Raw genomic sequence first — 24,983 nt, 5'->3', positions numbered from 1 at the left:
TGTTTCTGTATGTATAAGGTCTTTCAACAAAAGTGGCTCAGAAATACAAACACATGCCCAGATCTTAGAAGACCTCAAGTGGCAAGTGTTCATGAGCTTGGGCTATGGGTTAAGTTATGAGGAGGTCAAGCTGCTTCTCTTCAACTGAGATTGAGACTCAAGTCCAGATAGAGGGAATCATGGATATTTCCAAATATCAATCTGTTTCACACAAAGCCTGTTGGTTTCTGTTAGATAGCTGAAGAAGAAGAAAAATTCACCTTCCAGCATGACAATGACCTGAAGCACAAATGAGTAAACTTTTCTTATGAGGTGTAACTGCACACATGCCTGTCTCCCAAGCAGGGCTATATCTGATGCTTTTGAACAGAATAACATCCTATCTGTGATTTTGACTGTAGTCTACATGTGTAGTTTGGCGACATCTTCTGGTTTGTTGCGGCACCTCCATATGATATTAGCACAGTTTTTGTGTTCTGTATATTTACAGGAATCTGCAGTCGATTAATGATTTTCTTAGGAATAACATTTGCTTCAGCACCCAAGGTTTAGGCTGAAGTTGACACTTGTGCCTGCCACATGCACATTTGTGTGCCAGCCTGTGTCAGTGTTGCTTGGCTTAACAACTGAACCAATAAACAGCGTGTCACTCCTGCTATCTCAGTGGTTATTTTTGCCACATTTTTTACACACTTCTTTAGAGGCAGGGCACGGTCCTGGCATGTGATCATGTCCTCTTATTGGCATTGCCATTTGTTTATGTTCTGCCAGTCTGCCAGTTTTTTCTCTGTGCAGGCTGAGCCCTTTTACATAATTGCATGTTCATGTGTTACTGATGTTGCTGCCATCGCTGTGACGTGTGCTTTTGTGATTTATTTAGCCCTGCATATGCTCTATGTTAATTAGGCTTTTTATCCCACTTCTTATACAATATTGTGTATTTTATTAACATAAAGACCCAGACAGTGACTTTGTGAGTTTTCTTTTACTCGCACGTGCACAACTTTTCCAGTTACAGTAGATGTAAGGAACTTACTAAATACATATAAACTGCAGGGGGTGATTTGGGATGGATCCATTCAGTGCAAAAACTACCATTTTCCTGATTTGAAACATTGGAGGATCTAAAATTCATTTCAATAGATTCAGGTCCAATTGGAGAACAGTATCAATGTGGGACTGGACATGTCACCCATTGAGCATGTTTGGGCATACACAACATCGTGTTCCAGTTCCTGCCAATATCCAGCAACTTTGCACAGCCATTGAAGAGGAGTGGACCAACATTTCACAGGCCAGCTGATACCAAACTGACTGATACCAAACATCCCCCCCATCCCCCAATATAAGTAAAACTGCACATTTTAGAGTTGCCTTTTACTGTGATCAGCCTAAAGCACACCTGTCCAATAATCATGCTGTCTAATCAGCGTTGTGATATTACACCTGTGAGGTGGATGGATTTTCTCAGCAAAGGAGAAGAACAATATTTGAGAGAAATAGGCCTTTTGTGTACATAGAAAAAGTCTTAGATCTTTGAGTTCAGCTCATAAAAATATATGGGGGAAAACAAATGTGTTGCACTTATAATTTTGTTCAATATATAATAGAGTGCATAATGTGAATAAAACCTTTTTTAGTTGGGTTTATATGACATATAATATAATTTTAATTAAAACTGTAAATATATTGTGAACTTTGGACAGATATGTTCATCTTCTATAAAGCCAATATAGTGAAAAGTCTTTCTATATTGAAAATTGTTTAGAAAACTCCTGTCCATGCTTTCATTCCTCATTACTGTTCTGCCAGAGATCTGTCTTCATAGATTTTTTAAAAATATATTTCTATATATTTATTTGTGTTTTAATGTTTTTTCTATATTATGTATTTATATTTATATTATATATAATTATATTTATTCTATATTTTTATATATTATTCTATATTATAATTAAAATTCTATTTTTCATAACACAGTCAAAAAGAGTATTTCATTGCGTGTGGTTCTGTGTATGATTGTGTCTGGACCAGAGGCGGTTCTAGACCCTTTTTTAAGGTGGCTCCAGCCCCCTGTCTGTGATCTCAGCCACCCTAAAACTAAAAGTATACTTTTTACTTTCATAAATAAACAAAATTATTTATCCGTTTTATCCAAGAGCGTTTTTTTTTACTTTGCTTTTACACGCGTGTGTTGTAGTCTTTCAAAAGTGCGTCTTCAGCTGTCTGCTTTATTTGAACGGAGAAGCACAGGTACGCGCAGCGTGCACGCGCAGTCAGAGCTGGAGGCGTTTATCTATAACGTTAATCGGCGGAAAGCCGCAAAGACGGCAACCAAAAGCAGTGAAATGTCACTATTCTTATTACCAGAGTTGTAGCACAAACAAAATATTAATGCAAACAATCAATTCAATACTAAATAAGAATAACATTTATTGATTTGGTCTTTGTCTTGTGAATATTAGTTTATTAATGACTGCATTCATTGGACACACTGTTTGTAGAGAATGCACACATACATGAACTGATTTGATTCAAGACTGGCATCATTACATCATGCATAAAATTTTGGTGTCCATTTTAACTAATACCATAACTTTTGGCTTACTATGTAGTCATATAATATATAATATAAAACTCTTCTTGTTAAAACCCTTAAAGATGAAATCCTAGAACCGCCCCTGGTCCGGACCAATAGAATTTGAATAAGAAACCCCCCCCCCCCCTTCTCTCTCTTTTATTGCATAACGACATCAAACACAAAATACACATTTTGTTCAATGCCACGTGAACAAGAGGTATCAGTCACACAGGTTACCGCTTGTCTTCTCTCTTATCTTTACTTTTATCTGAACTTTTCTGTTGCTGAAAAAAACAACAAAGCCGAAAGTGTTTGTCGTCTTCGCGCCACTTCAGTGGATGCTGAATGGTTTTCGCGCCACTTCAGTAGATGCTGATTGGTTTTCGCGCCACTTCAGTGGATGCTGATTGGTTTTCGCGCCACTTCAGTGGATGCTGATTGGTTCTCGGGATGTTAAGGCGTTTCTTTGTCTCATTGTTCTAGGAAGTCCTTTATTAAGTCCGTATAGAGCACACAATCTGATACACAGCTGTCTGGAGCAGGTAAGAATTTACACTTATAAAACTTATTAACTAGTCAGGATAAAGCAGCTTATTTTATTTTACTAAGTCTTTTACACATATAGTTTATATACAGTTAGTATTAAGGAACAAAAGCAGTTTTTCTGATTTGTTCTCCACGTCATATCAAATCAAATCAAATTTTATTTGTCACATACACATACATACAAAATTATGACATGCCGTGACGCTTTTTTACATCTGTCAAGTATAAATTAATATTCAAGTATAAAAGGAAAAAGGAATGCAACTTGGGATAAAAAAAAAAAACTAAAAGGAGGTAGATAAATAACGTTTAAACTATACAAAATCTATATAAAATATGAAAATATATGTGAACAATAGTGTATATGTGACCGTATGAATAAGGTACGAGTGGTGATTGACGCTCATGACCACCAATCAGTGTCGAGCAGGCACTATTTAGAGCGGGTTGGTTTTGAGCCTGGGAAGCGTCACGTCCGTATCCTCCCCTTTTTCTGTTACGATAGCATTTCAGCCTTTCTTTTCATCATTGTGTGTGTCCCTGTCGGTTGGTGTTCGGATCTGTTTACTGCCCACCTTTCAGCGGGTTATTTCAGGGCTGCGTATCCTGAGCGGTGAATTGATCCTCGTGAACTCATCTATCCGCACTTGGAACCTCTGCTGCTGCCGTCTGGTTTCTGGGATAGTTTTAACTGACCTGCTCTGGTCTACTCTGGGGTGGACGATCGTGTGTGGGGGGTGGTGTGGGGGTGTGGGGGTGTGGGGGGGGGTGGAAGTGTGCGGTTGGATAACTAACCCTGGTGATCACCTCGGTGGATAACCCCAGCCCTGTATTTAATTGTGATATTTTGTTTTGTCTGTTTAGAAGTTGCGTAAAGTGGTTGTTTATTATTTCTTTCATTTGATCGTCGTTATTTGTGTATTTGTCTGTCACTGGACCTTCTTAACAGTGAAGACATCTCTTCTTTTTTTGTTGTTGTTTTTGTAATGTTGGTTTGAGCTGTTAGTAAGGGCTCTTTAGGATTGAGCATATTTTAAGTGAGTTTTTATTTTAATTGCAAGTATTCAATAAACGTTGTACTTTTTATATGATGCCCACGTTTCTTGCCTACACTTATTTATAAGAGAATCGAACTTGTGTGTTCTGATAACAAACACTGGGGTTTACTTCTATTTCCTGGGTTTAACCCTCCCAGGTGGCGCAGTCGAATTGGTTACAAATAGATAAACTTGGGTTTGTGTGTGATAAGCTGTATAGTTCTCACACCTCCTAACACACCACACCGCTCCCACCACATGTATACATAAATGTGTTTTTATGATTGTCTTTAAAGTGTATCTATTTGGAGAGGCTCACATTATATGCAAGTATGAATAATAATAATGTGCTTTTTCTGAATTATAATCACTTTTGTGGCATCAATAATCTGAAAACGTGCTTAGATTGAAGTAGATTTAATTGTTTTTGGTCCTAAAACATCTTCTTACACAAGTAATAGTGAAACAAGGGTGCCAAATGTGCGCGTGCGTGACACCGACGTGTACAAACACCATTTTTAAAAAAATGCCTCAGGCTTGTTTTTGGGATTTTTTGTTGTTTATTTTTGTTTGATGCGACGACCAATGAGTTGGGTGCTTTTGTTCACATGCCTGGAGCTGCTGGAGCTATAGTAGAACACCAATTGGGGGTGCTCAAGTGCTCTTTCTGGGCGCACACTGACACCACAGGCATGATGGATGTAGAGCTGCTGGTCTCAGTGGTGACTGCAAACAAAAATCTCGTTAAGAAGTAAGAGATAATAGTTGTGGGGAGAAATTACAGATCAATTAGATAATATTTGACAAGTGAGAATCAGAAGCATAAAGCTGCACAGGGCCACCTTGTGTACCAGAATATTTCTCTTTTTCATTAAACGCCACCTAGCATTAGGGAGTGAATTTGCACGTTCACTCGGCTCATAAATCACCTGAGTGTGGACAAGGCCCTGAATGTGGGGCACAAGCCTTTTTCCTCTGGGGTTTGAAGCCTTTCTTTTCTTTAACATTATTTGTCTAACAAGCATTTGGCCCTTTTTTCTAAATAAAACATAACCTAGTACCCTGATAGAGGACAAGTGCAGTGTTAGAATGTGCCCCACAGTGCAAACATTAACACATGACATCTTAACATTCCCCTCTCCTAATTTAATAAATAATATAATTAATTGAAATAAAGTCTTACAACTTACTCACTTTAGGTTGTGCCCTGATGTCCACTAACAAAAATACTGTATTTAATCTAGAACATTTCCTCATGGGACAAAGTGAATGTATATGTAAATGTAAATAATTACTTTGACACTGCATTTGTTTTTTCATTGATCCCACTGCAATAGTTAATTTCACACGATGGTTTTTGAGACAAATCCTTTTATTTTATTCATATTATTAATTATACATTTAATAAAGTACATTTAAAAATACATACATAATACATAATGCCTCGATGCCCAAGATAGGCACAGGCTCCCCGTGACCCGAGAAGTTCGGATAAGCGGTAGAAAATGAGTGAGTAAGTGAGAGTGAGTAATACATAATAAAATTTCTTGAAGCAAAAGTCCAGAAGATCATAATGTCTACACTGTAAAAAAAAAAAAAGTTGAGTTAACATAAAATAATAAGGCAACCTATCACAAGCACTTTTATGAGTTTACTGAACAAACAGGGGAAGACCATGCAACTCAAAGTATTTTGTTAAGATCCTTAGTTCTCACAACATATTGTCAAGTTTACTTAACAAATAACAAAACAAAATATTTTTTGTTTACTGAATGCAATTAGGACAGATTGATCCATTATGTATTCATAATTATTTTCATATTTAAAATTTAATAAACCACAACAAATTTCTCTCCCTCTCCATTTTTTAATAGTTTGTCCAAAACATAACATTACATGTATATTATATGACATACATGTTTTCTGTATTAGGCATGTTTGTACTAAACTTCAAATGTTATCAAACATCATTGGAAAACTTTGTGAACTGTATGAAAACTACAACATTGTTTGTTTCAACATAAAATGAAAGATGAGCTTACAAAAACAAAGTAATATTTTGTCTAAAAACCCAAAACAGACAAATGTAAAAGAATCTGAGCAAAACCTCTAACCACACTCCAGTCAAACAGTGTATAAAGTATTCTTATTCAACTGATTGCCAAAGTACATAAAACAGCCAAAACAAACATTAATAAAAGCATCAGAGTAAACTCAAAGGTTCAAGGTTCAAGCGTTATATAGCATTTTGTATTATTTTGGCAAATCAACATTGAGAATACATTAACACTGCATCTGAATAAACCTAAACACTTGGTAAAGTAGGATATGTAACAGTGTATCAGAAAAAATAGTTTGTACCAGTACAGCCAGATAAAAACAAAAAAAACTCAACTCAAAACTATTCATCAAGGCTGCAAAATCTGAATCAAATGATACATTGTTATAAAGAATAATGTTTTTTTAAATACTTAATTACTAAAGTATAATAGCAACAATCATTGTCCCATTTGCCATAGCTTCAGTGACATCTGCAAAATCGTCAACTACAACAATTTTAATTTTAGTGACTGGACTCTCACAGAGCAGGTACCACCAAGATCCATGAAGATTTTCTGAATGAATTCAAAAGTATATTTCAGTTATTTTGGGTATTCCATATTGAGTGCATACAAGAGACCGAACAAGTAAGCAAAGGTTTCTGGCAGATCTGGTATATCCTGTAGAACAGTGGCCTCTTCCAGGATTATTGCATAGTTTATCACAGTGGCCAGTGAACCAGGAGTGCCAACATCATCTTCAACCACAGTGAGGACTCCGATCTTTACCCCTCTGGTGCTGTGGTCTTCAGGGTCAGTGTTCTAGGAGATTAAGTAATAGGAGGGGGCATTAATTGACATGTAAACGTAATTACTAATTGTTATTAGTGCCCGTGCAATGGTGGTGCTTGCAGCTTTATTATTTTTATAATGTGCAAACAAAATGAACAAATGTAATGCTAAGCGTTCTACCAAATTAGAAATAAAGTTTGAAAAGGGCAACTTGCCAGACACATCTTGAGCAAGAAAGCCGCATTTTCACACAGAACAAGTGGCAGTCCCTCAAGAGCTGCTCTTTTTCGTTGAGTGACAATATCGCTGACCTCAAAAGAAGAAAGTTGCTAAAGGGTGCAGATGCTTTAAGAAGTCTTATGGATTAAACACAGGAATCTCAAATTGAGAGTAAAAAGGATCATTTTTGATTAATTGCACAATGCCTTTACAGTGGGGAACAAATGAAATTGTATACAAATGCAATTATATAGTTTATAATTACTATATAATTATACAATTACTAGGTTGTACTCGATGCACTTTATGTAGCTTGTGTTGTGTTTTTGCTCTATGTTGTTGTTTAGTGTAGCACCAGGGTTTTGGAGGAACGTTGTCTCATTTTACCTGTGTACTGTGTACCACTGTGTATAGTAGAAATGACAATGACTTGACTTATTGCTAAAATTAACCAGTTCAATTGGATTCCCATAAAACATAGACCACGAAAGAGCACACTAGCTTTAATGACCCTATTCAGGAATCTGTTTGTACTTCGGTATTTTAAATATGTACATTCATGAATCTTAAAGAGTACCTGCTCATCCAGCTTGTCCAAAAGTGTCTTCATTTCTGGACCCAATGAATCTCTCCTTTTTCTGTAGAGTTTCAGGAGAGGTGCTGTATATTTATCAAGTGACTCGCTGAACTTTTTTAGGAGGTCTATGTTACAGATCCTTAAAAACTCCATGCAGATCTACAGTATTTAGAAAAAACAAACAAAAAAAAAACAATAAAAAAACTATATATAATCAGAACATTTTCCAATATAAATATATAAAAAGGTCAGAATTTCCAATAATAAAAATTATATCAACAACTACAAAGGTAATGTTTATTGCTATCATTCATTACTTGATTGATAACCAGAACATAATTGCCATTCAGTTACTTACTTCTTCTTTTACAAAAAGTCCAGGCCATCTCTCTCTAATGTCTTCTACTAGTGGCTGAACTTCAACAACTTCTTTGCGGCGAAGAGAAAAGGTTTCTTTCATCTGTCTGTGAATGACTGTCAAGTCCAGTTTTCTTTTCTTCATTTCATTAATCGTAGCAAGTCTCTCCTTTTCAAGTGAATCTTCTGTCTGGCCTTCAGGATGGTTAGGCCAAAAATTTACCTCTGCTCTTTTAGGCTTTTTCATGTAGACCCGTTCTGTCATACCCCAAGATTACAAGATTTTCTTTTACGGTTAACACTAACTTCAGAACAACCAGCTTCCCTTAGTTTGGCCCAATAATTACCAAGCTTAAACTTTATACTCATTACCCATCCATCCCAACCTGTGCGTTTGCCAGGTTCTGTAACACAAGAGTGTTTCTCTACTAGAGCAGCGGCAACCGACTGGATCTCATAGGCATCAGGGTAGGCTTTGATTTCAAAAATGACCTGCGCAATCTTGTCCAGAATCTGAGACTTCATATCTCTTGGGACATTCAGTGGCTTCTTTGTCTCCTGGTAAACCTCGTTGGCTTTACGCAGCCTGAGTTCGACATCGAGGGAAAAAGTAGGTATGTTAAATGTTGATGGCCACTGTTCAGCACTTCTTAGGTTTCTTAACACAGATGATTCAGGGCTTCAATCACTACTTTCACAGCTCGACAGGCTTGCTGTATCAAGAGAAGACACTGAATTAAAATCTTCAGTGTGCTGTGTAGGAGATACCTCTTCCCACAGAAGACGTAAGGTTGCCTTCTCTGCTGGTAGCTCTTTGATATCATTCAAGTTACAAGGTTCATTGTTAAAGTCTGGGTCTTCAAATTGTAGTGAGAACTTTTCATTTTCTATTTGTAACGTCTGAATAAGGAAAGACTTCAATTGGTCCACTGACTGAGGCCTCTGAGGAAGCTCAACCCTCCTGATGTTGGTAGGGGAAATGTGAACCCGCAACAACATACTCTGTTCAGAACACACAACCCAAAATAAAAAAAGAAGTAATCATAAATGTACAAGAATACATTCATAACATCTGTGGATGGACCCTAGAAAAGATAATCTATTGAGAGGAAAACATTTCATGTCTGAACAAGAATACAGACAAAATTGTTTACTGTTATCAGCCCCTAATGAGTTAAAAACACTTTTGGAGTCACAAACACTTTCAGACCAACATTGTATGCTGTTAATGGATGAAAGTCATTCAGCATGTCAGGATCAAGAACATGAATGTCACTAAAACTGCTTCCCTTTATCTCAAATGATCTGAAATGCTCAAGATACCAGGATGACAGTTTTGTGCAAAGGAATGACACTTTTTGGGAGGTCACTACACAGTTCAATATTTTGACAAATTCTGGCAAGAAACTACATTGTCCTGCAGAGATAATCATGCCAGCTCTATATCGAACACCATGCAAATGAATATCAGAGGATAGAGACACTTGACTCATGTTTGGATAACTTCTCTCAATCACGGTCCTAATTGATGCTTCCAGGGAAGCAACTGTGAAAACCTTTGCTTTCGCTACAAATACCGTTTGTTTAAAAAGGTCCTCACCATCCATATAGTAAGCCATCATTTGTTGATGCTTTGTGGAAAGTGTCAGTAGAACATTCTTGAAGTTATGAGTGTCATGGACTACTTTTTTAAAGTAACTGTGCTTCGACTCGAAGCGCATTGTCCATAGTGACACCAATGGTCCAAAACAACGATTCAAATGTGGGTAATGGTTAATGAAATGATGTTTTGGACGTAAAGAAAAGTTTGGAAAAGTTTCAGTGAGTAAGTTTTGGTGATCTATTATTTTGCTTTCCATGTAGCACAAAGACTCCTCTGAAAGCTTTGAAGATAGAACCATCTCAGTTATGACTTTCAGGTGACGTTAGAATGACATTAGAATCTCACAAGATGGTTCATTTTGAGGGATTTTCTGACCAATTATTAGAGGTAACAAACGTAAAAGTGTCCAGTTTTTGTGTGCGTTTCCACCTACAGTACCCTTGGAGAAGCATAACTTAGTTAATACCTTTGGCTTGTTAACCCTGTCTGAATCTTTGTACGGGAATGAGTTAATGTGATTATTGAGCTCATCAAATGAAATGTTTCCTTTTGAAATCAAATCTTTCAGGCACAAAGACAACTCAATAGGCACAACACCTTCCAAAAAGTCATGTAATGCATCAGGTGGGAAACCTGTGACAGGATGAAAAAAAGACAAGTGCTTGCTTAGTGCACATTCCCCTTTCACACCACTTACATGTTGCACTTTCTGCACAAAGGAATCATGTTCTTCTACAGTTCTTAATTTGAAATCACTCATCTCAGTCTGACCAGACTTGACTTCATGATTTCTGATCATGCAAAATCTACAAAAATTGTCTGAATTAAAGCTTTCTTGAAAGCCTGCCAAGCTATGGGCACCTAGATTATCAGCACATACACAAAAGATTGTTCCTTTTACGTATTGACTCAGAGCAGGGACAAAAACTCCTGTTTGCTCCAAAAACTTTACATCTTTCAGCAATGGATTAAGAAATTTATCATATCCAAAGTGCCGAACATCATCACTCTTACCAAGGACAGCAAGCTGAATGGAATAAAGACTAGAACGAAATTTGGGAGGCAAGTTTAGAATGACCCATTAAACGGCAACCATCTTGTGAATTTTTCTTGAAGTGCCCAAGGGATTGCAAACTTCAAATTCATCCACATACAGTCCCAGAGATATTGCAAGGTCTTTGTCACACAGAAGTCTGTTCTGTTTGAAGTAAGAAACATCTTGGAAAGACTCAAAATGTTCAGGATAAGACTCTCCACTGAACACAATCTTATCCAAAATATCTTTATGACCAAGTTGGCGTTCCAATACATGATATAAAGACACATAAACAAAGTGATTTTTGTGTGTTCTGTCATAGAGATACTCTGTTGGCTCAATTATAGAGAAGTGCTCTTTGAAATACAAGTTCCTTCTATGTTCTGTAGATAAACTACCTTTTTCTTTTGTAATCAGGAGAAGAGGATTGGTCTCAAAAATAGCACTGCTAATTTCCTGGAGGATACAAGCATCTGCATCAATTTTGTGGTTGAAAAAAATATTTTTGATGCTTTCAACAGCAAGAGACTTGGAAAAGTACAATATATCATGAATTTCCTCAATAATGCTATGAATGGCACTCTTAGATACATGCAAGACTGTTTGCATTTTCAAAAACAGAGAGGCCAGTTTGTGCTGTAGAGTTTCAATATCCACACTCTCATAACCAAATTCAGTTGCCTGCAGAACAGATTGTGAGGGCTGCTCAACATCATCATGACTGTCATCAAGGTCTGTATCAGTGTAAATGTTCTTAGTTACAGTACTGACTGAATTTCTTATATCTTTTGTTGTGTTAGTTTTGTGATTCCTACTCTTGTGAGAGGTAAAATTTGTCAGCTTGTTGGTTTTATACTCACAGCCAGAAAAAGGACACCGTACAGATTCATGACTCCTTAGATGTCCTCCAAGATGTCTAAAAAACTCGCTTTCACTACAAACAGTTTCAAACTCACACAGCTCACATTTGAATTTTACATTGACTTGCCTAATAGTTCTGGAGGTGTGGCTGCGTGATAAATGTGATTTTAAAGCACCCGATGTCCTAAATGAGCAGACACAATCTGAGTATAGGCAGGGCCAGTTTGCCCCTTTGTGACCTCGTCCATGATGAAGCCTGTAATGCTTTTTACCAAGACCTCTGTATCAGGATTTGAAAATTTACAATATTTGCATTGCATTACTTCCATATTTTTCTTTCATTAGTGAACTACTAATTTGCAAAAACATTTGTTTCAGCAATTTCACACTTTTTCAATGTAATTTCAAGCTCTCATTGCATTACTTGTGGACTTTTTTTTAAAATAAACAAATGACTCGTTTGAATTCGCTATTTGTTTCAAATCCCAGCATTCAAAACTCTAAATGAGGTACAAAGCTAACATAACTGCACGGAATCAGTAACAAGCAGCTAAATTCAAATAGATAGTTATTTTGGTACACCCACATCAAAGCTTACAAGTCAAAAATTATGACGTTAAATTAGATGATAATTAAAAAATGATTAATACATAACTTACGTATGACTCATGCTGGACTGCTTTGAACCGGCACGCTTCTTCACATCAACAGTACAATAGTAAAAGAGATTAGGGAGTTAGCTTGGTAGCACATCACATATTAAATAAAAAATATGAGTTATTCGATTATGAAAATGATTGACACTTACCTGTGACTCAGCAGAAACAAGTGGATTAATATGGCGCGATGATGCCCTTTCAGGAACCCCCGCAGTTGAAATCTCAAATTGCCATGCGCTCCACGTTCATAGTGCATATGCGCCAACAAGAATCGCACGCTTTAACGCAATTTACATTTTAATGTAAGTTCAACAAAACATTTTTAGTATTGTACAGTTTTCAACATTGAAGCAACATATTTGTTGAATAAACTAAGTATTATTCCTGAGCATTTCAAATAAAAATATTTTAGTTCAGTTTACTTTTAAAATTTTATCTAGATAACTTTTAGTAAGGTTTTTTTTACAGTGTAACTAGTTAGTGTGATATATATTTAAGTAGCCTAGTAGTTGTATCAACATCTGCAAGCATTCAATACCTGACTGTCAAATCATATAAATTCCGTACAATTCAAAAACTTTTTCACAATATTTATTGTCACGTAACATAGAACTGAACATATGTATTATTGTAGATATGTATAAGGTTCTCTCATTAAATAAATAAAAGTATGGCTACATTTCAAAATAAGAGAAAATAAATAAAATGTGAAAACTATATATTTAAATAAAGTGCTTAACTTTCCCTTTTATATCCCTCTCCCCCACTTTTTGTTCGGTGAGAGAACTGAGCTCTTGCTTGGCTTGCCAGGATTTTAAACCTGGGCTTGAATGGAGTCAGGGCCGTTCTCATACACACGTGGAGGTGCTCATTACTGAGCCTGGAATGATATTTAGTTTTGATTATGTTCATTGTAGTGAATGCTGCCTCACAGTTGTATGTAGTGCCAAACATGGTCAGGATGTATAGGGCTACTTTCCTCAGACCTGGGAAATCTGTCTCAGGGATGATTTGGAGCCAGAAAGTAGAAGGGTCAGTTCTTACAAAGTGCTCTTTCAGGGCCACATCTGCTTGGAGATCTGGAGAGACCCAGCATTTACCCATTTAAAATGTTGTGTGACATCTTTTGAGAACCCCCTGCCATCTGTGATGAGAAACAGGTTCTGAATGAACATGTTGAGCTGCTGTCCAAAGCTTAAGCTGTCAAAACGGTTGCTGAAGTTTACAGTCAGCTTATCAATAAAGTCAACAAAAGAAGAAACACAGGCACAGAGGACAGATTGATGAATGATGCAATGGTAAGCTATGAGCTCAGGATTGTCCTCTTTCAGCCTTGCTACAGCTTCTTTCTCTCTCCCTATCATAGCAGGGGCTCCATCTGTGGTTATTGAGACCATTTGTTTTGGCTCTATTCCTCTCTTTGATAACATCTCCTTAATGGCCAGATAGATGTCTTCTCCTCTTGTACTGGTCTGAAGGGGAGTGACACCCAACAGGTCTTCACAGAATGCTTTCTGGTCTGTGTTGAAAAATCTGACATACACTAACAGCTGAGCATTGTCACACATGTCAGTGGACTCATCCACAGCTAAGCCTACACACGATGCCTTATGCATGGCTTCATCTAGCTGGGTTAGCACATCCTGAGCTAATATTTTACTTTTCTTTGTGGCAGATGATGCCAACATGGGTATTTGCTTTATTTTATTACAAAGCTCTTGTGGACTAGATGCTAATAAAAAGTTTTTGTTTTCCCTCAAGTAGTGTTTCAGCTACTGCACTCATGCAAGCAACTCTGAGGGAACACTCATGAGCACGTTGTTGGGCAGTAAATGTGTGACTCAGGATCCTGGTGGACTGGTCATATTTAGTGTGAAGTGGGAAGTATGAACAGAAATGAGTCTGTCCATTCTGGATTAAATGCTCTATTTTCGCTGTCCACGTTTCTTTTTTGGAGAGAGCCATTTGTTTTTATTCTTACTTTCTCCGTCTCACTTGACTGTTTCTCTCCCTTTCTCCATCTCACTCGACTGTTTCTCTCCCTTTCTCCGTCTCACTCTTCTGTTTGTCTCCCTTTGTTTTCTACACGTATCGCTATCTTTCTTTCCCGTGTAACTTTAATTCTCTCTCATCAGTCTTGCACTTCTGAGTCGCAGTGTACTTCAGGAATGCAGAGACTTGATTGGCTGAGTGGTATCACATGGGATGGCTTAACCCGTATTGCAATTGTTCTGTGCGTTTCCACTACCATTACTGTAAAGATTGCAAAAGCTGTGCCGGTTAAAATAAAAGCGCTTCGTCAAATTTTAAATCATAACCTTTTGTATTGGCTGTAGGTTTGGGTCCGGATTGGACCGCGGCCTGCCTGCCTATGTTATAGACAAATCCTGACAGGGTAGACTCATTTAGACTGATGTAGTCATTTGGTTTAAGCCAGGTTTCAGTAAGGCAGAGTGCAGTAAGTCTGTTATCTGAGATTATTTCATTTACAATCAGTGCTTTGGACACAAGCAATCTAATGTTTAGAAGCCCACACATTAGGAATTGATTTGTTTGCCTATTTGACATTCTTCTGATTTAACTGTGATAAAGATTATTTGTAGATCTTGTAGTGAGTTTATTTTATGATTTCACTGTTCGGGGAACAGACATGGTTTCTATAGAATAGGCTCTATGTGTATCAGTTAGTAGAGATGAAAATTTGCTATCATAATTGTGACATTAGTTATAAGTTATAATCTTCTTGTCCAAAAGGAGTTCCACTCCAGTTCTGCTGGAGTGCAGACCATCAACATAGGAAAGCAACAAAGAGACACCATGATTTTAATCTTTCATTTAAAGCAAATAGATGACTGAACCTCTCAATTCCTCATTGGTACGTGGGAAGCGGTCTTCAAATCAAATCAAATCAAATTTTATTTGTCACATACACATACTGTACATACAGGGTACGATATGCAATGAAATGCTTTATGCAACTGTCAGGTATAAGAATAAAAAATATATGAAAAGTATAAAAAAGCAAGAAATAAAATAATAAGTATAAACTATGTAAGAAAACTATATAAGAAAACCATATAAAAATATGAAAATATAGATGAAGAAATAATGTATATACATATGCATAATATGCATATACATAGATCTATATGGTATTTGAAGATTGTCCTTAAAGTGTCCAGGTGCAATATGGTGTGTAAATAGTGTATAAAATGGCACTGTGCTGTGCAAGTCCAGAGTTAAAGTGTCCATAGAATGTCCAGGTGCAGTATGGTGTGTAAATAGTGTGTGGAGTGTATAAAGTGTATACAGTGGCACTGTGCTGTGCAAGTCCAGAGTTAAGTGACAGTGACAGTCCAGAATTAAAGTGTCCATGCAAAAAAGGGGGGGTGCAAAGAACAGTGGGGAGAGAGGTCCATTGCTAGATCCTGGGTGTCTCCTGGTGTAAACTCCGAATGGCCTGCGGGAAGAAGCTTTCTCCTCATCCTCTCTGTGTTTGCTTTCAGGGAGCGGAAGCGTTTCCCTGAACGCAACAAAGAAAAGAGTCTGTTGTTGGGATGGATGAGATCTTTTGCAATCTTCCTGGCTCTGGTCCGGCACTGCGTGCTGTAGATGTCCTGCAGGTCAGGGAGCTCAGTGGGGAGGGTATGTTCAGCTGACAACACCACCCTCTGGAGGGCTCGTCTGTCCTGCATGGTGAACCAGGAAGTGATGCTACCCATCAGGACGCTCTCGATGGTGCAGGTGTACAAGGTCTTTAGCACCTAAGAGGGTAGTCTGAAGTCCATCAAGCATCTCAGATGGTACAGACGCTGCCGGGCCTTCTTCACCAGGGTGTTAATGTGAAAGGACCAAGACAGGTCCTGTGTGATATGAACACCAAGGTACCAGAAACTATCCACTCTCTCTACTGGGGTCCTGTTGATGGTTAGAGGTTGGTATGACCGCTCCTGCTTTGTGCTGAAGTCCACTATCAACTCTTTAGTCTTGCTGACGTTCAGGAGAAGATTGTTCTCCTGGCACCATCTCTCCAGGTTTTTAGTCTCCTGTAGGTAGGCTGTTTCGTCGTTGTTAGAAATCAGGCCCACCATAACAGTGTCATCAGCAAACTTGATGGTGGTGGAGTTGGAAGTGGCCACACAGTCATAAGTGTACAGTGAGTACAGCAGGGGTTTCAGAACACAACCCTGGGGGGCTCCAGTGCTGAGGGTGAGGGTGGATGATGTATGTTTGCCCACCCATGCAGCTTGTGGTCTGTCTGTCAGGAAGTTGGAGATCCACTGACACAGCGGCAGGCTGAGTCCCAGGACCTCCAACTAAGAGGTCAGCGTGGAGGGAATTATGGTGTTAAATGCTGAACTGTAGTCCACAAACAGCATTTTCGCATAATTCCCTTTTCTACAGTCCAGGTGGCTCATCATGGTGTGGAAAAGATGAGCAATGGCGTCCTCAGAAGAGCAGTTCTGGCGGTACTGTAGTGGATCCAGTGTGTCTGGTAGTGATGAAGTCTCTGACAAGTCTCTCATAGCACTTCATCACTACTGAGGTCAGAGCTACAGGGCGGTAATCGTTGAGGCAGGCAGGCTGGGGTTTCTTCGGGACAGGAACAATGGTGGACTGCTTGAAGCATGAGGGGACAACAGACTGTTCCAGTGAGAGGTTGACATGATGGTCCTCGTTGTGGGTGATGAGCTTCCATGAACAGTTCCCATAAGTACCACCCATGATGACTCGCCTCGTTTCCTTCTCAGGGATTCGGGTTACAAACATAACCTATAGTAGTTTATATGTTAGAATAATATTTTTTAAATAATGAATCAGATAAATAATGAAGTAATTAAATAATAAAGAAAATTAAGTGTATATGTAGCTTTAGGCAGGTAATTGAATACAATGTGATAATGTTTCGTTTGGTTTTGTTCATTAATGTGCTGTGATATAGTTATAACATTTTTCTTCTTTTTCTTCTTTAACAGTCAACATGGCAGAAGGAAAAAAAAAGTTTCTGATGGACCACAGAGAAGAAATAATACAAAAGATACGGAATCCCATTCACCTGGCTGATGCTCTGCTAGGGAAAAGACATATTCACAATGAAATGTATAAAAATATAAAAAAAATTACAACCGAGCAAAATCAAACCCGTGAAATTTTTGGCTATCTCAATAGCACAGTTCAATATGATGGCTTCTATGATTGGCTGATGGAGAATGAATCAGACATGTTTGAAGAACTGGGTAAAGCCTCTTCACTGTACCTCATAAATGCTCATAAATATCTGGAACTAAAGTTTTAGTAACACGCATTTTATTAATATGAGTAATATAAGTTTTACTGAGTTTGAAAATGTGTGAGAGTTTTCTATTTACATCCCACAGAAAACAGGGACCCCGAGGGGCCACAGAGTAAGTTCTTGAAATATTTCTATTAAAGACTTATATTCAGAATCAACATTTTAAGTCCAAAATATTTATGTCAATATTTAATCAGGAAAAGTTTCTCATATTCAGAGTTGGATTATGAAGCTGATTAAATTTAATTTTTAAATAACTCTTCATTCTAAATATTAACACTGAGGGTAGAAGGTTTTTCTGTAGTTAAAATATCCAAGATGAGATTTTTTTATTAGCATCAAGTCAACTGTCATAATGCAATCAGTCTTAAAATATCATTTGAGTTGTAATGATCACAAAAATTAGAGTTTTAATCCACACATTCTTTAGCAGTGTACAGAATAGCACTTGATCCAGCACATCCTATTATTCAACATTCCATAGAGGTCAAGAGGATCTTTATTTCTGTATTATTTCTTTATTGTCATTTGTACTTGCATGCAATGTATTTCTTCTTTAGTTCAGTTTTCTCAGGTATAATGAGGGAGTTGGCATAGTAAACAATATAAAACAACAATGAGAAGGTAGTAGGACATAAGAAACAACAAAGCAATTCAAGAGAAAATATAAAAGTCACACACTAGAGACATCCATCCATTTTATACCACTTATCCAGGGCTGGGTCGCGGGGGCAGCAGTCTAAGCAGGGATGCCCAAACTTTCCTCTCCCCAGTCACTTCCTCCAGCTCTTCCAGGGGAATACAGAGGCATTCCCAGGCCAGCTGAGAGACATAGTCCCTCAAGCGTGTCCTAGGTCTTCCCCGGGGTCTCCTCCCGGTTGGACATGCCCAGAACACCTCCCCAGGGAGGCGTCCAGGAGCCACATCAGCTGACTCCTCTCGATGTGGAGGAGCAGCATTTCTACTCTGAGCTCCTCACCCTATCTCTAAGGGAGCGCCCAGCCACCCTGCGGAGGAAACTCATTTCGGCCGCCTGTATCCGGGATCTTGTCCTTTCGGTCATGGCCCAAAGCTCCTACCCATAGGTGAGGGTAGGAACGTAGATCGACTGGTAAATAGAGAGCTTTGCCTCGAAGTACTCCTTCCACCGTCCGAGGATGTCCCCAGTCGAAGTCAGAAGATTCGGGGGGGGGCATTCCACCCAATCACGCCTCTCCAGGTGTCACTGTCGCTGCCCACGATAGCGTTGAAGTCCCCTAGTTGAATGATTGAGTCTCTGGTCAGAGCACTTTCCAGCACCCCTTTCAGAGACGCCAAGAAGGTTGGTTACTCTACACTGCCATTTGACGCAAGCACAAATAACAGTGAGAGACCTATCCCCGAACCGAAGGCACAGGGAAACGACCCTCTCATTCAACCAGGCTCGATAGGACTCCTTCTTCAGCTTGACGGCATCCCTTACTTCCGTGGTCCACCACTGGGTTCGGGGATTGCCACCACGACAGGCACCGGAGACCTTACGGCCACAGCTCCGAGCTGCCGCATCGACAATGGAGGTGGAGAACATGGTCCACTCGGACTCAATGTCTCCAACCTCCCTTGGGATCTGGTTGAAGTTCCCCAGGGGGTGGGAGTTGAAGATCTCTCTCACCGGAGACTCTGTCAAACGTTCCCAGCAGACCCTCACAGTACGTTTGCGTCTGCCAAGTCTGTCCAACTTCCTCCCCTGCCATCGGATTCAACTCACCACCAGGTGGTGATCAGTTGACAGCTCCGCCCCTCTCATTACCCGAGTGTCCAAGACATACGGCCGGAGGTCAGATGAAACGTCCTGGTGCCATGTGTACTGATGGACACCCTTATGCTTGAACATGGTGTTCGTTATGGACAAACTGTGACTTGCACAGAAGTCAAATAACAGATCACCACTCGGGTTCAGGGCGGGGGGGGGGCATTCCACCCAATCACGCCTCTCCAGGTTTCACTGTCGCTGCCCACGAGAGCGTTGAAGTCCCCTAGTAGAACGATGGAGTCTCTGGTCAGAGCACTTTCCAGCACCCCTTCCAGAGACGCCAAGAAGGTTCGTTACTCTACACTGCCATTTGACACAAGCACAAATAACAGTGAGAGACCTATCCCCGAACCGAAGGCACAGGGAAACGACCCTCTCATTCACCGGAGTAAACTCCAACACATGGTTGCTGAGCTGGGGGGCTATGAGCAAGCCCACACCAGCCCGCCTCCTCTCACCGCGGGCAACTCCAGAGTAGTAGAGAGTCCAGCCTCTCGCAAGGAGTTGGGTTCCAGAGCCCAAGCTGTGCGTGGAGGCGAGCCCAACTATCTCTAGTTGGTATCTCTCAAACTCCCACACCAGCTCAGAATCCTTCCCCCCAGCGAGGTGACATTCCATGTCTCTAGAGCCAGATTCCGTGTCCGGGGATTGGGTCGCCGAGGCCTCCACCTTCAACTGCCACCCAATCCACATTGCACCAGCCCCTTGCGGTTCCTCCAGCAGGTGGTGGGCCCACAGGAGATCGGCCCCACGTCGCTCCTTCGGGCTGAGCCTGGCCGGTTGCGCCATACCGGGCGACATCTTGGACCTTGATAGTAAGCTTCTCATAAGGGGTATTTGAACTGCTCTTTGTCTTGCCCGTCACCCAGGACCTGTTTGCCTTGGAAGACCCTACCAGGGGCAGAAAGCCCCAGTAGCTCCTAGGATCATTCAGGCATGCATTCAGGATCATTCAGGGGTTTGTGTGCCTGAACACTAGAGACAATAATAGCAAAATGAGGATGGGTTTTGTTTAGTAAACTTCCCTTATTTTAGGATAAAAATCATCCTTGAACTGCCACCTTAATTTGGTGGAGGAGTTTGTGTGCCTGAACACTAGAGACAATAACAGCAAAATGAGGATGGGTTTTGTTTTGTAAACTTCCCTTATTTTAGGATAAAAATCATCCAGCGAATTCCAAAACAACTGAAAATAGTTTACAGTCATTAAAACCCCCAGCAATATTAAAAATGGCACTTGAACCTCTCTTTTGAGGTTTTTTTGAGGTGTAATGTGTTAATGTGTGTATCACCAAGTGCCAACTGCATGTCCACTAGTGGGATGTAAACAGAGGTGATAAAAATAGCATTGAATTCCCTCAATAGGTCGAAAGAGCAGCATTTCAACATCAGTGATTCTATATCTGTATAAATATATTCTAGAAGTATGTTCAATAACAAAAACTGAACTGTGTGTTTCTCCTCATTTAAGCTGATAACATGCAAGATCAGAAACATTTTACACATTTTAGTAAAACATTTTAGTCAAATCATTGACGTCTGTAGTAGTACAGCCCTTTGAGTTTGTTGTTTTAGATGGTACGTTTATCTTTGTTTTAGTTGTCTCATAATTTTATTTATTTTCTTATACAGGAAAACGTGCAAAACTCAAGAATGTGGATGAAACGGATAATAAAATTACAAAACGTCCTGGTAAGTTTAGAAGTTTTATTTATGCTAAAAATTACATTAAACCATTATTTAATGTTGTTTTTAGATGTCTGTAAATGAAATGTTAAAAATTCCAAATTGTTTTTGTTTTCATGGCAAAAGGTTTTCAGTGAAAGCAGATAAAATATTCTTTATGTAAATTGTTTGCCTTATTTGGGTTAAAATTATTATGAATGGACAATAAGCTGTTTTCTTTCTTACAATACAACAAAAACAATAACAAAAAATAAAAAAAAAATCTGAATCTGAAACAGATCTCAAGATGATATCCACCTTCCCCAAACTGGAACACTGGGTCTCTGACCCCAACATCAACCAAAAGCTGCTGTGTGGACTAGAGAGAAAGCTTACTGGTGGGAGCATGGAAGTTTTGAAAAAAGAATTAAAAGAACAAGAACCCAAAAATTCTTTATGCTTTAATGCTGACAATATTGATGAAATACGGAAAAATAAGGAACTTGACACATTTCTCAATACAACAAAGGATGCAAAATTCCCTAAAATCACACTTAAAATGTTTTTTAAGAAATGTAGAAAAGCTCAAAGCTCGACTGATCACAAAAAGAATGTGGACAAAATTGATGTTCAGGATATTCATACTGATGAGATTGAAGAGCAATCTCAAAGATCAGATTTGTCAAGGCATAAAGATGTTTCTCCTTCTGAGCACCAAAATGAGCTATTCACCAAAAACGAAACGTTACTAGAAGATGGACCTGGAAGAACAGACATGCAGGATGCACACATTAGAGAGACAGATGAGGAACCTCAAAGATCATGTGGACCAAATGGCTCAAGGTATGATGATGGCTTTCTGAAAAAAAATGAACCATTCACCAAAAAAGAGACTCCAATAGAAGATGGACTTGGAGGAACAGACATGCGGGATACACACATTAGAGAGACAGATGAGGAACCTCAAAGATCATATGGACCAAATCTGAGGCAAAATGAGTCAGAAAGATGTGGAAACATGATCATGCAGCAAAATGTGCAAAAACAAATGGAGGTTGACCCTGAGCATTTTTATTCAAAGCAGCTGCCGGAGAGCAACATAGGCTCAGTTGAAGATTATACACAAATTAGTAGTACAGAGAACTTAGCAAAATATACAGACACAACCACACTAACTACAAACAAAAATATTGAAGATCAGCTTAAAGCGACACAAAGGAGGGAAAAGTCAAAATACCTGAAAAAAAAGAAGAAAGAAGAGAAGGATAATCTGCTTCATGACTGGGCACTGAAACAATGTGATGGCTCTAAGGAAGAGTTAAGGAAAATATTTGACCAGATTTCAATCATAAACATGGTAGAACACAGTGATAAACCATGTTTTATTGCTGAAAATGTCATGGTGTATAAGGACTCAACTCCTGAGAGCCAAATTATCTTTATTGCCAATGATAATACTTCCACCAGCACTAAGACCTTGGTCCATTATCAAATGTTTGTGTGCAATATTAAGAAAGCAATAATCTTAGGTCCTAAAAAACCTACTGAACATCAGATTGAATATGATGAGACCAAAGTGCCTATAGATAAGTGTACAAGATTTGTATTTGAAGCATTTGCTCCCATTCTTGCAATGTTCAAAATGATTCAGAAGGAAGAGAATTTGTACTTTCTCGTCTGAGTACAGTAAAAAATCTAAAAACTTGTAAATGAACACTGTAAATATAATGAATGCCTAAGGATGAAAAGCAAATAATTCTGAAGGTGTAAAAAGAGATAAATCTATCCAAGGCATTACACAAGCATTGGGCATAGCAGGTGCATGTTATGGACAGCTTGGTCTATTCCCTGTCTGAACACTAGGGGGACATTTTAGCAGGCTTTGTTTGTCTTGTGCCATGTGCTTTTGTTTTTATTTTGTGTATCATGCTTGTTTCCCCCACCCTATCCTTTATCTGTTCCTGCCTCTGCAAAACTGTTCCTTGTGTCTCAGTAACTGCCCTCCCTATATATATACACCTGTGTTTTTGTGTATTGTTAACTGGTTTCTGTTTTAGATCATTTGTTTTCCATGTGTTTTGTTTTCTTAATAAATCCCCTTTACTTTATCTCTACAGTTGGGTCTGGATTTTATTTGTAACATCCTGTTTTCCCAGTGATTAATTACATTTACATTTTGCACCTTAATTACTTTTGCTTATCATAATACTGTTTGGTTATTTGAAGGAGATTTTATTTGTAATTTTCTTTTATTTTACTTTACATATATTACACACATCTATCTGTATTACACTACTTTTAATAAAAACAAGGCCTCCCATTGTGAGGACCCTGAAAAGACAAGAAGGTCTAAGTCTGACTCCTTCATTTAACCCATAGGCCAAGCTTGTGAATACTTGCCACTTAAGGTCTTCCAAGGTTTGGGGATGTGTTTGTATTTCTGAGCCACTTTTGTAGAGCGTTAAAAACCTTATACATACAGAAACAAAACAAAACAAAACAAAAATTTCTAAAAATATCTGCTTAGACCGACTCATGCAGTTTGCTTCTCAGTTTTAATACATTTCTTCTCTAGGATAAAACTCCTGCGTAAGACATCTGTAAATGAATATGAGCATTTCATGTTAACTTTATACATCGAAAATAATGACTAAAGTATTGAATAATATTGTCATATACAGAAAACTTACTACTGATACGTTAAAAATTGTTGTAAACAAGTCTTCCTAAACACAAGTCTTTAGTTAGAAGTCTTTATTTTTAATAAATTATTTAAGTTAATCTTGTGTGGCTCATGCTTCATCCTATGCAAGTGTCCACATTCAATGAAATGAAATTTTATTTGTATAGCACTTTTTACAATGATATCGCAAAGCAGCTTTACAGAAATATAAAAATATAGAATTCAAATGACTTTATTCATTATTAAAATGAAAAAAGTGATGGCAATAAATAAGTCTTATCTTGACTTTCTGTTGTGGACATTATGTCAACATGTTACAATAGAAGGCTTTGTTTTTGTCACATACAGTATACATTACAGCAAAGTGAAATTTTTTCTTCACATTTTTACCAGCAATTAGTCAGAATGCAGAGTGCGGGATCAGCTATTATACAACACCCCTGGAACATAGAGGGTTAAGGGCCTTGTTCAAGGGCCCAACAGTTCAAGCCCCAGCACTACCAATCAAGATTTTAGTTGTCGGGATGTCTGATACCTTTTGGTCAGGGGCAGTGCTTTAGACTCTTAGTTTATGGTCGAAGGATTATATTCAAAATGTATCAAGAGAAATCCTGACTGCTAAAATCTTGATTCTATGTAATTGTAAACACACAGGATGACTGCACAGGATGGAAAGTAAGATATATAGCGAGGAGTCTCGCTGCTCTTATAGCCTCTTTCCGCTCTTATAGCTTCACGTGACCAGTCATGTTTAGTAACACTGTGCATTTAAATTTATTACTTTTACATTTTTTAGATTTAGTTCCAGATTTGCACAGAATCTTTTGAAACTTAAATTTAGTACTTTAAATCTTTGTAGAATTAATTTTATGCCTTATTGCTCTGTCTATCTATCTTTTTGGGTTTATCTTTATCTACTTCAATAGGAAAGAAAAAAAATGTAGGTTTTCAGCCTTCAGTTTGAAATGTAGATTTTGCAAAGATCATATGTGGAATTATTGCACTTTTTTGTGACTGCAATGAATTATTTAATTCTTTAAATTTGAGTTTTCTTCATTTGATTGCATTTATTGAGTTTATTCTGCCCATTTACATGATCTTTGATTTTGTTCATTTGTTTAAATTTTTTTTATATGAGATACAAGAGGGTCATTTTTGCATTTTTATCTGAAATATAAAGCACTGAGCACTCAGCACTGCTGTTCTGACAGGATACACAGCTATCATATGGATGCATCCCAGA

General features: G+C 38.4%; 1 protein-coding gene across 2 annotated transcripts; it reads left to right on the top strand.

Annotated features, from left to right (window-relative positions):
* Positions 1-2,975: 2,975 nt before the first annotated feature.
* On the top strand, positions 2,976-24,893 carry LOC113656727. 2 transcript variants are annotated; one of them, XM_027168105.2, is made up of 5 exons: positions 2,976-3,123; positions 17,284-17,544; positions 17,686-17,712; positions 21,025-21,084; positions 21,357-24,893. In XM_027168105.2, the coding sequence occupies exons 2-5, from the start codon at positions 17,289-17,291 to the stop codon at positions 22,736-22,738; spliced, it is 1,725 nt and encodes a 574-aa protein (XP_027023906.2). In that variant the 5' UTR covers positions 2,976-3,123; positions 17,284-17,288; the 3' UTR covers positions 22,739-24,893. The 2 variants fall into 2 exon arrangements, with proteins under 2 accessions (XP_027023906.2, XP_047657945.1); XM_047801989.1 differs by lacking the exon at positions 17,686-17,712.
* Positions 24,894-24,983: the final 90 nt, after the last annotated feature.

This window comes from Tachysurus fulvidraco, chromosome 16, assembly GCF_022655615.1.
Source record: "Tachysurus fulvidraco isolate hzauxx_2018 chromosome 16, HZAU_PFXX_2.0, whole genome shotgun sequence".
In the NCBI taxonomy this organism is placed as follows: Eukaryota; Metazoa; Chordata; class Actinopteri; order Siluriformes; family Bagridae; genus Tachysurus; species Tachysurus fulvidraco.
The sequence above is the reverse complement of the archived record's forward strand: the minus strand, read 5'-3'. Positions and strand labels throughout refer to the sequence as shown.